Genomic DNA, 14,800 nt, shown 5'->3' with positions numbered 1-14,800 from the left:
AATTCAAGACATAGCTCAACATCTTCCTTGAACCAATTATCTCTCCTCTAGAGTTGGGAATGTCTTGGGCCTTAGCTTGTCCCTCCCACATCCCGTAACCAACGGTTCTTGCAATCCTATTGGCACTCATCTTGGACAGCTTAGTAGACACATATGCCATTCTTTTCGTACGCTTCTTTCCACTATCATCACACAATTCCCAACGAAAATCATCATTGCCGAAAAGCTTCCAGGGAGAAGCATCAGCACCGTAGAGTATCTTCTCCGGGACAACATCCGTTGTATGTTTTTGCTGGTTTGTAGCCTTTAACCAGAGGAGGGTGATTATTTCTTCCTCTGATGGCCTACAACGAAACCCTATTGGACAATCTCAATCCATATATCAATTGCTACCAGTAAATTTCTGCAAATCCAACGTATCTCTAAACTTTACCAATCGATAAAATATAGAAATTTATTGAATCTAGTAGCTACTAGTTTATGAGTTTGCTAAAGATTTGCAAGAAAAATAATAAGCGTACTTAGATCAATACTTGAAGTCTTGACTGCTGGAAGGAAATATTTAGGGTTACGGCATTAATCTACACGATACTAGTAGATACTAACACATACACATATTTTATATACAACTATGCATGTGCTTATAAAGCTTGAAAAAATTATGTGCTTATAAAGCTTCAAAATTTTTTCAGTTAATTCATTGAACTAGATTAAACTAGTTCAGTTAATATGAATATTATGCTTTCTTCAAACAAAGTGTTACTCATTATAACAAGAAAGAAAAAGAAACAAGGGTAATCATACATACTCAATAAAATCAATACTTAATTTCTCTTTTAATGCCTCATACATACTCTATAAGTTCAATACTTAATTTCTCTCCTTAGTATAAAGCACTCGATTCTTTTTTGCCTAATTTAGCATGCCTAAAGAAGCTATTTCCTTAACTCCATCTGCTTTCGAACCTTTTAATAGCTACTAATCACTTGACTTCCCTATTATTATTCGTTTGTCTAATTGAGTCCTATTAATATGCCCAAATACCAGGTTAAATAATGGCCACTTCCACTTTCAGGCATCGAAGTTAGCTATATTTTTGGAATCTGTCTAAAGCTAGTTTACACACGAGTTAGGATCCTCTCCATTGGTCTCTATATTTATTTATATTTAAATTTAGATAATGTTACAAAATTATACTATTGTGAGATCCTCTCCATTGGTCTCTCTATTTATTTATATTTAAAGTTAGATAATGTTATAAAATTATACTATTATTGTGTCGTTACTTTTCTTCTGATCTCTAGATCAACATATTAAAAACTAATAATACATTTTGAGAATTTTGAGAAAGCTTGTTAATAAGTGTACGAGAGACAGCTGATAAGAAGTAAAAAAAATGATCAGCAGATCATTAGAGTAACACAAAATGCTAAGGGCGGTGCACATCAGTGAAAAGTAGATGTGGTTGTCGGCAAAGGCTCGAAAATGGGAAAAATATGAAAAGCTAACATTAGTTGAGAACTTTTATATGTCACTCATGATTATTGAATTCATGTACATTATGTTCATGTTAGCATCTAAAAGTTGTACAGCGACTTAGTAACTAGATTTGTTGTGTTATAGAGTATATACCTACTATCAACTTAGTGAGCGGAGTACTGTAAAGCATCTATAAATTAATAACTTTGAAACTTTACCTCCTATTATTAAGTCACATTAGCTTTTACCATTAAAAACTATTTAAAGTTCCAATTTCAATAAATCTTCTAATTTTGTGCCCCAATTCCATTAACAAGTCTTACGAACAAAGTGTAGGACTTTGATACCACTTATTTGCCCAAAAAAAAAAAAACACAGAGGAAGCAATTTTAATACATATAAAACTATATGGGAAAAAGAGGAGAATAAACACAAAAACAATACTCAACAATTTTATTAACTCAAAATTCAACAACAATATCAAGTTATAACTTTTCACTTACGGCAATTCATAAATCTCAATTTAGAGGTTTTTCCTTAACTCACTCTTCAAAACTCGACTCGACTCAATTCTTCGGATAATAATCCACCAGATTAATAGTATTTATAAATTGCAAAATTTCTTAAAAAAGCACAATTGTGGAAATTGATTTGAAATTTTCTAAATTAATACGGAACTAAATAAACAGACACCAAACAAGAAACTAAAAGCGTTAGAAAATAAACAAATAGAATAGTTTAGTTTAATTCCATCATTTGTAGTTGGATTAACAAAACATTTACAACTGTTCATGCTTTTTCATCGCATGCTTATTAATGGGCTACTTTAGCAAAGGGCCTCTCAATTGATTTTTTGGGCCGGCTTCTCATTTTAGAAATCGGTAGTAAATTCATAAAGAACATACTGCAAAAGTAGTCCTCAGATTTGCGCATTATGCTTTCTTTGTCCCTCGCATGCTAGACATATTATCCCAATGCCAAATATACTTCTTTTAGTTTTTGTTCCAATTTCTCAATAAGATCTGCATGCACCCCCTCTTACTTTTGTTGAAAAAAAAATGAAAACATACGTATTTTCACTTTTACTCCACAATTTTATAAAACATGATACATATGTGAACTTTTTCAAGCAAAAAGTGGATGAGTTTGAAATTTTGAACCGAGCTGTTACAATTTTGAAAATGTTGGTGGATCACAAAAAATGCATTTTAAATAAAGGATCATAATTTTATCTTTGACATATATTGATTAAATAGTATAAACTACATTCATTATTTGCAATTAATTAAATATTTGGTAAGTATTAATAATTAAGATAAAGATGCTTAAAAGGTTTTGGTCTAATGGTTGAAGTTAAATTCACAGGACATAAAAGGTCTTGACTCCCTGCTTCTTAGATTTCACTATTCCCTACTAGAAAAAATTAATATATATATATATATTTATATGATAACATGACTTAACTTAATAGTTAATAGTGAAAGCGTAGAAGCTCATTTTATGTCATTAAAGTTACTTGCACCTCCTGTAAGTTGACTCTTTTCTCGTAGAATGGAAATTCATCTTAAAGGCACTAAGCTCCCCAATGTTTGATGCCTTTTGGATTTTGTCCTCCTAGAATTATTTTTGTTGCACTTTACCTCCTATTATTAAGTCACATTAGCTTTTACCATTAAAAACTATTTAAAGTTTCAATTTTACCTTTTCTCCATTTTCCTCTATTCTTCTTTTTCTTGCCCATGTTTTTCATGTCACCCATTTCTAATGATATTCACCTTTTTTTTCTAAGAGAATCAAGAATTGAGTTCCTAAAGAAAAAGTCTAATCATATCAAGCAAATTCAAAACTTTGCTATTGTTAAACATATTCTTTCTCAAATTGTGAAAATCAATAAATGGAGGTACGACACAACTTTTGGTAAGATATCTATTTTATACATATCATGGAAATTTGAATATTTCAATAGAAAAATTTGTTGTAAAACTTGGATGGTATTCTTTTTTTTTTGCTAATTATTTTATGACTTATTTTATGCATGAAGTGATTTGATTTTAGATTCTAGAATATATTTCAAGATCATGTGATTTTCTTAAGTGGTTGGATTCCATTTGTAAGGAGTACGGACATCCTCCCGAGACCAAAAAAATTGGATATTCTCCAACATTGTTTTCACTAATTATTATTTTGAAGGCATCAATATCTTTTTTGCTCAATCGTTAGTGTTGACCGTTAGTCAATGGGTAAAAATGAAACAAAAGTAAAATGTTACCAGGGAAAGTTCAAATGACACCAAACTTTAGTGGGAGCCGCCCCCGGGGGGGTGGGAGGAGAGGGGGGTGGGACGTTTTCGTCCCACCTTTAGCACAATTTAGAGTGGTCGACGTTTTCGTCTTTTATGCTTGCACAATTTAGCTGATGCAAAAGTCTGAGACTCCGTGCTCCCTTTATCACATTTTGGTGGGGCCAATGTTCGTGGTAATCATACAGCACTCTCATAAGAACCTTGAAGAATTTTTTTCTGTACCTATCCAAAATGGCAAGCTCAAGATTCAACGAGGATCGGAGCAACCGATCTGCTACTTATAGAGCAGTCTTAGAGGGAAAAAAACAGTCAGTAGATACCTTTCGCAGTTTCTGGAGGGAAGAAGGTGTGAAACCACTTGATAAATGTGGTGATACTGTTCTCCATTTTCTGGCCATTTACGGAAATGTGAATGCCTTCAGATTACTTCTCCAGGATGGTCTTGTGACCAGTGAAAATCTGAAGGCAAAGAATGTTAATGGCGACACTGGATTGCATGAAGCTGCAAGATTTGGCCACAAGGATGTCGCAGAGATCATGTTAAGGACAGAAAAGGATTTAGCGTCTGAGAGCAACAAACTGGGTGAAACCCCTCTTTTTGTGGCTGCTGCATGTGGGAAAAAGGAAGTTTTCTCACTTCTGGAAAAGTACATCGGTGATTGCATGATGAGGAGGAATGATGGATGCACAATCCTTCATGCTGCTGTCATTGGAGAATGTTATAGTAAGCTTCTCTATCAAGTAAAATTTTGATTGCTTCCGCAAAAGCTGTCAAGTTTGTTGCTGAATTTGAACTCTATGTTTGTTCAGTTTATCAGATTATGCTGTCTTATCTTTTGTCTAGGTCTGTGCTGCTGGAATATGATTTGGGATGTTGTTGCATTAAATGTTTGTCCTTTTCAAGTTTACTGCTTCCTACATGTTTCGCGTTACTGTATCAAACAGGTTTGGCAATTGGCATATTGGAGTCGTATCCAGATCTTGCTGGCAAACGTAATGAAAAAGGAAAAACTGCTTTACATCTTTTGGCTGCAAAACCAGAGTCCTTCAGGAGTGGTTCTGCCTACACGCTCAAAGATCTTGGGAGGAAGTCCCTCATTCCTCTGCATATACTCCGAACTATAATCTATTGGTGTACGTGCTGTAAGTTGCAACATGTAATTCTTTTCCCAGACTTAAGAGACATTCATTCGAATTTCTTCAAGTACTTAAGTACTGTACCCGCAATGTTGATTAGGCAAATTGACAATAATCACTGGGCTGAATGTGATATGGTTTTGAAGTCAATGCAAATCCTATCAAGCACATGATTATTCCCCTCCCCGACATTGGGAGACAAAAGTTTAAACTAATTTTTACTGTACTATGTTCTGGTGACATGCATTTGTGCTTACCCTGGAGACCTTGCTAAAAATCATCTAATTTAGTGTTTAATGGTTTTGGGTATCCATGGAGAAGCAATTTGAACTACCATTTTATCTGCCAGCTGGTTTTTTCGAGGAAGCAGGCTTTAAATGCCCTCAAAATTTTGAAAGAGTGATACTATCAGTTCATTGTGTTGCTGGCAGGTATTCCGGTCTTGTACAAGGAATCACAACCTGCCAATAGTGCAGAAGAACCAAGCAATACAGCTTCCATTCATAAATTGAACAGATCTTCTTCTGCCAATTATATCTTGGGTAAAGCATCTTGTATCTACTTCGTATGCACTCATGCTAGTGATGACAGAATATGTTGATAAAATTTTGTTTTCCTTTGGGTAAAGCATAGTCTTGTCTAGCCTACTTTCGTAATTGCAACAACATGTTGTTTCCTTTGAGTAAATTAATTTCTTTTTCATGCCTAAACAATGTAAGAATTTAGTTTTCAAGTGGTATTAAGCTTGGCCTGCATGCTCTCTTCAATTTCCTTTTACTTCACACATCTTTTATTCATCGGCATGTCCTAGAAAAAGGAATAAACAAGCAATTGCAAGTCTCGAAATTCATTTTGGCTAATTGAACCTCTTCAAACTGTTTCTTTTTAAGAACCGAGGAGATTTGTGCCAATATAACAGATTCTAAGAAGAACAAAAAGCCTAGGACATGTAATGGATCTTGAAGTACTATTTCTGCATCTCCCTGACCAAATCTGCCCTCATTGGAGTTACTCATTAATGGTTTATCCAATTTGATGCATTCGGCCTCTAGGTTTTCCTTGGCTTAAAGAAATCGATGATGCAAAGCAAAGCCATGCAGTTGCACAAATGCTTGCAGAAAGGTTGATCAGAAGAGAAGATTGGAGCCACTATGTGCATGCAGAGGACAAGGATCTTGAAGGCAGCCAGTTTGGGATATCATCAGAAAAGAAAAATAGGCTGCCAGATCCACTAATACAAGCAACGAGACTGGGCATCATTGAGGTAGTTCAGGAAATCCTCAGTGTCTACCCTGAAGCTTCGTATACCTTCGATGGAAAAGGAAGGAATATACTGCAAATTGCAGTGGAGGAGAAAAAATGGGTCTTGTACGACTACTTGATGACTAGTGGTACTAACATGGACAGGATGCTAAGTGCCATTGATCACGAAGGAAATAGCATTATACATCTCGCAGCACGCCTGGAATCCCCTCCCAGTACTCCCCCTGGAGTTTTTCAGCAAATGATGTGGGAAGTCCTCTGGTTTAAGGTACCAAATTAAATTAATACCAGTATTGCATTGCCTGTTGTATATTGTTTAATTTTCTTTTCCAGACTATTTGCAACTTATTATTGATCTTTGGCTCCACAGCGGGTGCAATATGACTCTTTTCCATATCTCTGGCAACTACAAAATTCTGATGGGAAAACAGCAAAACAAGTATTCGAGACGAGCCATGCAAGTCTACGTGAAAAGGCAGAGGAAACTGTGAGAGCATTGGCCAACACTGTGTTGATTGTGTCTGTCCTCATTGGTACCATAAACTTTGCTGCAATTTTTACTGTACCTGGAGGTTTCGATCAAACGACTGGAGAGGCCATTTTTCTCAAGAACCGGCGTTGGGAATTCAGCTTGTTGATGTTCTACTTAGCAGGAGGGCTGTTCTCCTCTCTGTTCACCATGGGGACCCTGCTTGTGATTATCTTTTTGCGATTTGAAACCGAGGATTTTTATGTTTCCCTGCCCTGCTACTATGTGATGAACATGATTTCCATCTTCTACTCCGCGGTCTTCACAATTGTAGCATGTTGCCAAGCATTAATAGTGCAGAAAGTTGTGATTACCGACTTCAGACCCCTTGTGGCGTTCTTCTTTATCTATGGTCTGGTGGCCCTTGTGCTCATGGAAACATCATATGTTATAGTCGACTATGTGTATCACCTTATTTGTTATTGCCTTTGTTATAGAGGCCAAGAATATTAAGCACTGACCTTGCTTATTCATGTCAATTTCGTGCAGATTGAAAAAGTTTGAACAAGTTTTTTTTTGTACGCTTTATACTTTTATTGATAAGCGGTTGAGTTTACACAAAGATTGGGGGCCCCCCATACCAATTTGCATCACAGATTGAACGGTAATCCAACTCTATTGCCAAACTATATTATTTACAAAAGAATGGGATCAAATGCAGCAAGGGAAACTCCTAATTCCATGCACAGCTCCAGATTTTGCTGAAGCCTAGGTATAGGTCTCCATCCTAGCACAATGCTGCGAATCTCTCTAATTACTTGATTGCTGACAGCAGAGGGAGAAATTTGTAGGCTACTAAATATCTTCTGGATCCTACTTCTCCAAACAGCATACTGTAGCAGCAAAAGCTGCATGTTTCACACAAGAAGCAAAAGCCTTTAGGTTCTCCGTTTATCTTGCATTTCCTCAGTACACACGACCAAATAGAGGCTGAAAAAGGTCAGAGAGAAAACAGGAGTTCAATGGATTCATCAGCAGCAGAACACAGAGTGCAGTAGGGGCCTAGCAACATTCCCCATTCTAGTAGTCTATCCTTTGTTGATAACCTATTTTGACACGCCAACCACAGAATAAAAGAGTGCCTTAGAACATGCTGCTCTTCCCATACCAATTTACTCCAAGAAACAGAAGGGCAAAGAGTGGTGAGCACCTTAAATGCGGAACTAGCAGTATAGCAACCTTTAGAATCAGCAGTCCATACAGCAGTATCAATTTGGTCAGGCATAGGAAAAAGTGAAGGCGGTGTGGCATTCACCAGTTGCACTACTTCACCTGTGTATGTTCTACCAGAAGACCAAACCCATTCTCCATTTTGAATAATGGAGGATACTTTTGGATCTGCAAAGCTCCTAAACAAGTGAATTATGCGATCAGGAAACACTTGGAGTAATGGTCCAAGAGGATGCAACCAATCATACCACAAGTGTGTTATCTGCCCATCTCCTCCTACCATTTGGATACGTTTGCTGGCAAGAGGTTTCAGTTTTAATACTTTGCGCCAATTCCAAGATGAGGAGGCAATTGGTTGAATAGCCCAAAAGGCAAAAGCTTTTGCCTTTCAGTATATAAGCATGTACCCACATAATCCATAGAGAGTCCTTCTTGTGAAATATATCCCAAATATGCCTGATCATCAAAGCTTTATTCCATTCTTTCAAACTTTTGAACCCCAAGCCACCCTCAGAAGTAGATTTGCAAGCTTCTCTCCAGCTTACTTTAGCTCTACTACACGATAGCTCAGGACCAGACTATAACAAGGCATTCAGTAGACTTTCAATTTTCTTTATCAGCTTCTTTGGTAAAACAAATATGCTTGCCCAGTACACCAAAAAACTGTTTAGAACTGATTTTATGAGCATTAATCTACCTCAATATGATAGCTTCCTAGCAGACCCGCTTCTAATACGTGCAAGCATCTTGTCAATAATTGGTTAACAATCAGTAGTAGTTAACCTGGTAGATATTAAGGGCACTCCCAAGTACTTAACTGGTAATTGGCCTAATGGTATACCAATCACATTAGCAATAGCACTGCAATCCTCATCTAGGACACCAGCTATGAAGATTTCAGATTTAGCCATATTTGGCCGAAGTCCAGACATCTCAGCAAATGCATTCAATGTTTCTCTAATAGTGCTTAGAGACTTGGCATTAGCTTTAGCCATTAAAAATAAGTCATCAGCAAACATGACATGAGGTAACTTCAAAGACTCACATCTAGGGTGATAATCAAAGCCCAAGGCTCTGTTGTTATCATCAAAGAGTTGCGTGAAGACCTCCATGACCAGCAAAAACAAATAAGGAGAAATGGGATCTCCTTGTCTTAATCCTCTACTACTACCAAAATAACCCACCAACGAGCCATTTAGATTGATTGATAACCTGGCTGTGCAGAAACAATTCCTTACCCAAGTAATGAAAATAGGAGGGAAGTTCAAAATTTTCATCACTTAAAGCAGAAAGCTCCATCTTACAGTATCATAGGCCTCCATCAACTAATAGTAGACTAATGATAGAACGAGTTAACGTTTTGTAAATATATTGTTTCTATCTAGTAAAAATTATTTTACTATCTAGTAAGTTTTTTTAAAGATAGTATCGGTAATGGAATTTTTTTATTGTTTTCCTACAATGAGTTTTTTTCCTTATTACAATCTTTTTCTTGCCATTTTTTTTTAAAAATAATCAATTGTTAGTACATTCCCTCTTATATGTACTCATCTCGTGTGAAAGTTTGCCACCATCAATTAGAGTGGTCAAAATCAAATTGCAGGCTAAAGTTCAATGATTAAAGGGAGTAGAGAGTTTGAAAATAAAAATTTTGCATAATAGAGGGGTATTTTTGTCTCTTAGGGGGTTAAGTGACAAAAAATAAAGATTAGAGGGTAAAGTGAGAATCAAGGTATATTTTAACCAGATAAATTGCCATCAAGCCTTGCCATTATTATATTTCATTTAATAATTTTAAAATTAGAGTAGGATAATGGCAATTATCTACTAGCATTATTCTTAATCAATTATCAGTTCAAAGTCCTTAATGGCAGCCATTACCATTGCTGCCATGCCAAATTACGGTGGATAATGTCTGGAAGTAGGACTTTATTTTCCAAGTGAACTCCGTTTTCCTTCTCCAATTTATGTCGGGCAGATTTGACATATTTGCGAATGTTACTCCAATAAATTCTTCTAGCTATCCCATTTGTGGTCTTATGAGGAATCCCGTTTCCAATGTTGGGATACAAATTCTAGCAATAGTTTACAGGAAAAGAATAATTTGGTAATGAATTATAGCATATCTTTGAATCCCTTACACCTCGTGCAATTAAGCTTTCTCAAAATGCAGTTTTCACTTCATGAGTTGTACTTTACTGCAGATGAAGCACATGAAAAAGCCCATTTGTGCCCTGCAATTGCTAGTTTTTCCATCCAATTGACTCACACTGAAGTGGCCTTTTTTTCTTCCCCTTCATATATTCTGCGTCTAGCTTCAATCACCTGTTACAGATATATCAATCCACACGAATAAAAGTCAGGCAGCTAGCTGACTTCGTATCAACAAGATTTTACCAATCACTAATGAATTAAGTTCTAGAATTAGCTGAAGTGAAATAATGCGAAAGAAAATTCAAGTAATTTAGTGGACTTAGCATTCCAACCTGATTTCCCCAGTTTGTCAGGCCTGTGATAATGGACAAGAGAAGACTTTGCACCGTGGCTCCAGCCACCAGTCCACTCCAGAGACCCATTCCTCCTAAATGTAGTGCAAATCCCAGTATTAAAGCCACAGGAATTCCAACCAGATAATATGCCCCAAGATTTACATAAGCTCCTAAGTGCTGCCATCCACTTCCTCTTGCTACCCCTGGTGCCAAAAGATGGCATTGGCTTAGAAGATGATAGGAAATAAAAGGTCCAATGTCTTGCCTACTTTGACATTCTTCTATGATGTCCTCAGCTTACCGTTTAAAGTTCTGAATTTGAAAAAGGGTAGATTTTTTGGCCTATGGAACATTCATATGTTTTATAGTGAAGAAATTCTGTTTATGTATCAGCCAACATGAGATAAACGGGGTCTCCACTGTCTTGATTGAAACCTCCAGGGACAGTAAAAACTGTAGCAAAGTTAATGGTACCAATGAGGACAAACACAATCAACACACTGTTGGCCATCTCCTTCATAGTTTTCTCAGCCTTTTTGCGTACACTCGCATGGTTCGTCTCAAATACTTGTGCTGCTGTCTTCCCTTCAGAATTTTGTAGTTGCCAGAGATATGGAAAAGAGTCATACTGTACTAGCTGTGGAGCCAAATTTCAATTGTAAGTTGCAAATAGTCCTGAAGAGAAAATTAAACAATATACAACAGGCAATGCAATATTGGTATTAATTTAATTTGGTACCTTAAACAAGAGGACATCCTAACACCAGGGGGAGTGCTGCGAGGGGATCCCAGACTTGCTGCGAGATGTATAATGATATTTCCTTCGTGATCAGTATCACTTAGCGTCCTATCCTTGTCAATACCACTAGGCATCAAGTAGTCATACAAGAACCTTTTTTTCTACTCCACTGCAATTTGCAGTATATTCCTTCCTTTTTCATCGAAGGTATACGCAGCTTCAGGGTAGACTGAGAGGATTTCCAGAGCTACCTCACTGTTGCCCATTCTCGTTGCTTGTATTAATGGATCTGGCATCCTATTTTTCTTTTCTGATGGTATTCCAAACTCGATGCCTTCAAGATCTTAGTCTTCTGTGTGTACATAGTGGCTCCAATCTTCTTTTTTGATTATTCTTTCTGCAAGCATTACTGGAACTGTATGCCTTTGCTTTGCATCATCAATTTTTTTAAGCCAACGATTACCTAGTGGATGAATACATCAAATTGGATCAACCATTAACGAGTAACTCCAATATGGGCAGATTTGATCAGGTGGATGCAGAAATAGTACTTCAAGATCCATTCCATGTCCTAGGCCTTTTGCTGTTCTTGGCATCTATTATTTTGACACAAATCTTCTTGGTTCTTAAAAAAAACAGTTCGAGTTCGTTCAACTGGCTGAAATGAATTTCTAGACTTGCAATTCCTTGTTATACATTTTTCTATGAGATGCTGATGAATAAAAAGATACGTGATATAAAAGGAAATTGAAGAGAGCATGCAGGCCAAGCTGAATAGCACTTGAAAGCAAAATACTTACATTGTTCAGGCGTGAGAAAGAAACAAGTTTACTCAAAGGAATAAGACGTTCTTGTAACCAGGAACCTACGCTAGACAAGGCTCTGCTTCAACTCTCAAAAGACGAATTTTGGGGAAACAACATTTTATCAACATATTTTATCATCACTAGCATGAGTGCATATGGAGGGGAGACTAGAAGATGCTTTACCCAAGATAAACTTGACAATAGGAGATCTGTTCAATTTATGAATGGAAGCTGAATTGCTTGGTTCTTCCGCACTATTGAAAGGTCGCAATTCCTTGTACAAGACCAGAATACCTGCCAGCAACATGACGAACTGATAGTTTCACTCTTTCAAAGTTCTGAGGGCATTTAAAGCCTTCTTCCTGGAAAAAACATGCTGGCAGATAAAATGGTAGTTCAAATTGCTTCTCCAGAGACCCCAAAATCATTAAACATTGAAATTAGATGATTTTTAACAAGGTTTCCACTTTCCAGGCTAAGCACAAAAACATGTCACTAGAACATACTACACTAACAAATACTTAAATTTTTTTTAAGATCTTCATTGACTTCAAAACCATATTACATTCAGCTTAATGATTATTGTCAATTTGCCTGATCAACTTTACAGGTAGAGTAATTTTTGAAACTGGCACCCGATATCTGTGTCCAAATATATGTCTCTCATACTAATAATTTTGCAGGAGACCTCATTTCTCATCCTAACATAACCGAAGTTTCCTTTCGTGTAGGTTGAGAAGAAATGCCTAGAGGGATAACATGGTAGAATGCATCCACGTCAACTACTCAATCACTGTCATGGCAGGTAATATTCACATGACCATTATCACAAAACACAAACATATCATCATGAGTTGTCACAATTACTGTAGTCTCTTCATCATGTTTTTGGTTCGCCTTGTCTTTGCCCTTTTTCTCAACTTGTTTCCATTTTAGAATTCTATACTCCTTCATATAATGCCCTTCTCTTTACAATAAAAGAATGCATTATTTTTTCGTTATCATTCCTGTTGTGGGGTCCTCTATTTTTGTTTCTCTCCCTTTCTTCTTTCTTTTCTATCACCAAGGTTTGAGATTCATTCACAATTCCTTGTTCCTTCTTCTTGAGTTCTTCATTCATCATAACCTCTTTTGTTATATCCATGGTCAACACACCATTTAGAGCTAAATTACTGATAGAATCATCATTTTCTCCCAGTTATCCGGCAGTGAACTGAACAACAGCAAAGCCTGTACCTCATCATCCAAGTTCAAGTTCAATGTAGTTGCTTGATTTATCAAGCCCTGAAAATTATTCAGATGCTTAGTAATATCTGCACCTTTTGTTTGTATCTGATCCCAGTAATTTGCTTCAGACAAGATTTAAAGTGGTCTTTCTTTTATACATACTTTTAAACTTTTATCACAGAACATCAGCTCTAATTTCATTAGCAAAGTGTTGGAAAAATAATCTGATCAATCCACTTTCTAATATTACCAACAATTTTTCTATGCATAGCAGCCCACTTTTAATCACTCATATCACTTGGTCTATTCTTAACCCCTAAAACATGCTTAAAAAAATCTCTACAATACAAATTGATGCTTATTCCAGCCTTGCCCCTTATCACGTCATTTGATGCTTTCCCCTTGTCGTTTTTTAAGCTTATTCTAGCCTTCAGAATCTAGTTCCCAATTGTTCCTTTTGTCTGCTTCACATTTTGCTAGTTAGTATGAGTCATATGAAGTGGATTTCGATCCTTTGCTGCCTCATATATTGGGTGACATGAATGTTTGTGTCAAGCACCATCCCAATGATGTTCTTAACTTGCTGAATCAGGCCCCTTTGTGTGCTTGGTTTCATATTCCTTTTGAGTTCACATACATCCTGCCGTTGCACAAATGACATATGGAATGGCTAGTCATCATAAAGTTGTTTCCAATGTTGATACTGTCCAAACAAGTCGTTGATTTGGGGACAAATTTCTTTCAAGAAGAGGGGAATGATATAAACCTGACTTCTCAAGCATCATGTTTTTAGTGAAGATTCGAGAACATGTTATGTCCAACTTGTTCCAAGTTTGAGCCAAACCAGTTTCAATTTTAAACTCTTGAAGTCGTTTGTTTCCTTTAGCTTCTAGCCATATTAGTTGACGGAATGAAGGCTATCGTCAAGTCATTGATGTTGGTACAAGTGAAGGAATTGCAACCCGAAACTATTCCAAGTTTAATGCTTTAGTCATTTGCTTAGTTAAATTTCCAGCTTTGTTAATCATTAGTTAAGAGTTGGTTTAAGAGTTAGATTAAGTCATTTGATTAGGAAATAAAGGCTAGGTCATGTTGACTTATGTTGGAGCCGAGCTAAAGTTTTAGAAAAGTAGTAATTTGTTTCCATATTTGATTAGAATACTTGTGTCTTGTAAAGGTTATAATAAAGTCTTGTCTAACGATATTCAATATATGAATAAGAGTGATATTTTCCAGCCAACTATTGGTATGAAGAGAGAGTTCTCTCTTGGCTTCTTAGAAGCAACCTCCTGAATTTTGGCGCCTTTTATCTTGTAAATTTGGTTCTTTAATTCGATTAGTTACGGGTTGAGTCAACATGTTTGTGACTTCTAGAATTAATTAGGGTTAAGTTTTTTCGCTATCAAACCATAGGTATTAATCTTCTAGATTCGGAACTTGTGAAATATGGGTTTCTGTCTCTGGCGGGGTTTGTATCACAAATAGTCTTTCATTTTAGGCTTTCAAATCGATTAATTAGTTGCATTTAATTTTAACATACAACCACTATCTGAATCATCTATTTTAACCAGTACAAATGAGTAGGCCATCCTCACTGTTCTGATACTACTTTGTTATGAAAGGGATACTGGTGTAGTCATACAATATTAGAATTAACCC

The 14,800-nt window shown here is 36.4% G+C and overlaps 2 protein-coding genes across 4 annotated transcripts; one reads left to right on the top strand and one right to left on the bottom strand.

The window, feature by feature from the left end:
- Positions 1–3,854: 3,854 nt before the first annotated feature.
- On the top strand, positions 3,855–7,189 carry LOC113719568 (uncharacterized). 3 transcript variants are annotated; one of them, XM_027244791.2, is made up of 5 exons: positions 3,857–4,505; positions 4,727–4,915; positions 5,350–5,460; positions 5,971–6,449; positions 6,552–7,189. In XM_027244791.2, the coding sequence occupies exons 1-5, from the start codon at positions 4,013–4,015 to the stop codon at positions 7,161–7,163; spliced, it is 1,884 nt and encodes a 627-aa protein (XP_027100592.1). In that variant the 5' UTR covers positions 3,857–4,012; the 3' UTR covers positions 7,164–7,189. The 3 variants fall into 3 exon arrangements, with proteins under 3 accessions (XP_071928769.1, XP_027100592.1, XP_027100591.1); XM_027244790.2 differs by having other exon boundaries at positions 3,858–4,505; positions 4,727–4,924; XM_072072668.1 differs by lacking the exon at positions 5,350–5,460 and having other exon boundaries at positions 3,855–4,505; positions 4,727–4,924.
- Positions 7,190–7,650: 461 nt separating this feature from the next.
- LOC113718981 (uncharacterized) lies at positions 7,651–10,592 on the bottom strand. Its single transcript, XM_072072123.1, has 3 exons — positions 10,367–10,592; positions 8,729–9,096; positions 7,651–8,265 (listed from the first exon to the last, which is right to left on the bottom strand). The coding sequence occupies exons 1-3, from the start codon at positions 10,590–10,592 to the stop codon at positions 7,651–7,653; spliced, it is 1,209 nt and encodes a 402-aa protein (XP_071928224.1).
- Positions 10,593–14,800: the final 4,208 nt, after the last annotated feature.

This window comes from Coffea arabica, chromosome 11e (genome assembly GCF_036785885.1).
Source record: "Coffea arabica cultivar ET-39 chromosome 11e, Coffea Arabica ET-39 HiFi, whole genome shotgun sequence".
NCBI classification, from domain to species: domain Eukaryota; kingdom Viridiplantae; phylum Streptophyta; class Magnoliopsida; order Gentianales; family Rubiaceae; genus Coffea; species Coffea arabica.
This window is presented reverse-complemented; position numbering and strand designations above follow the sequence as displayed.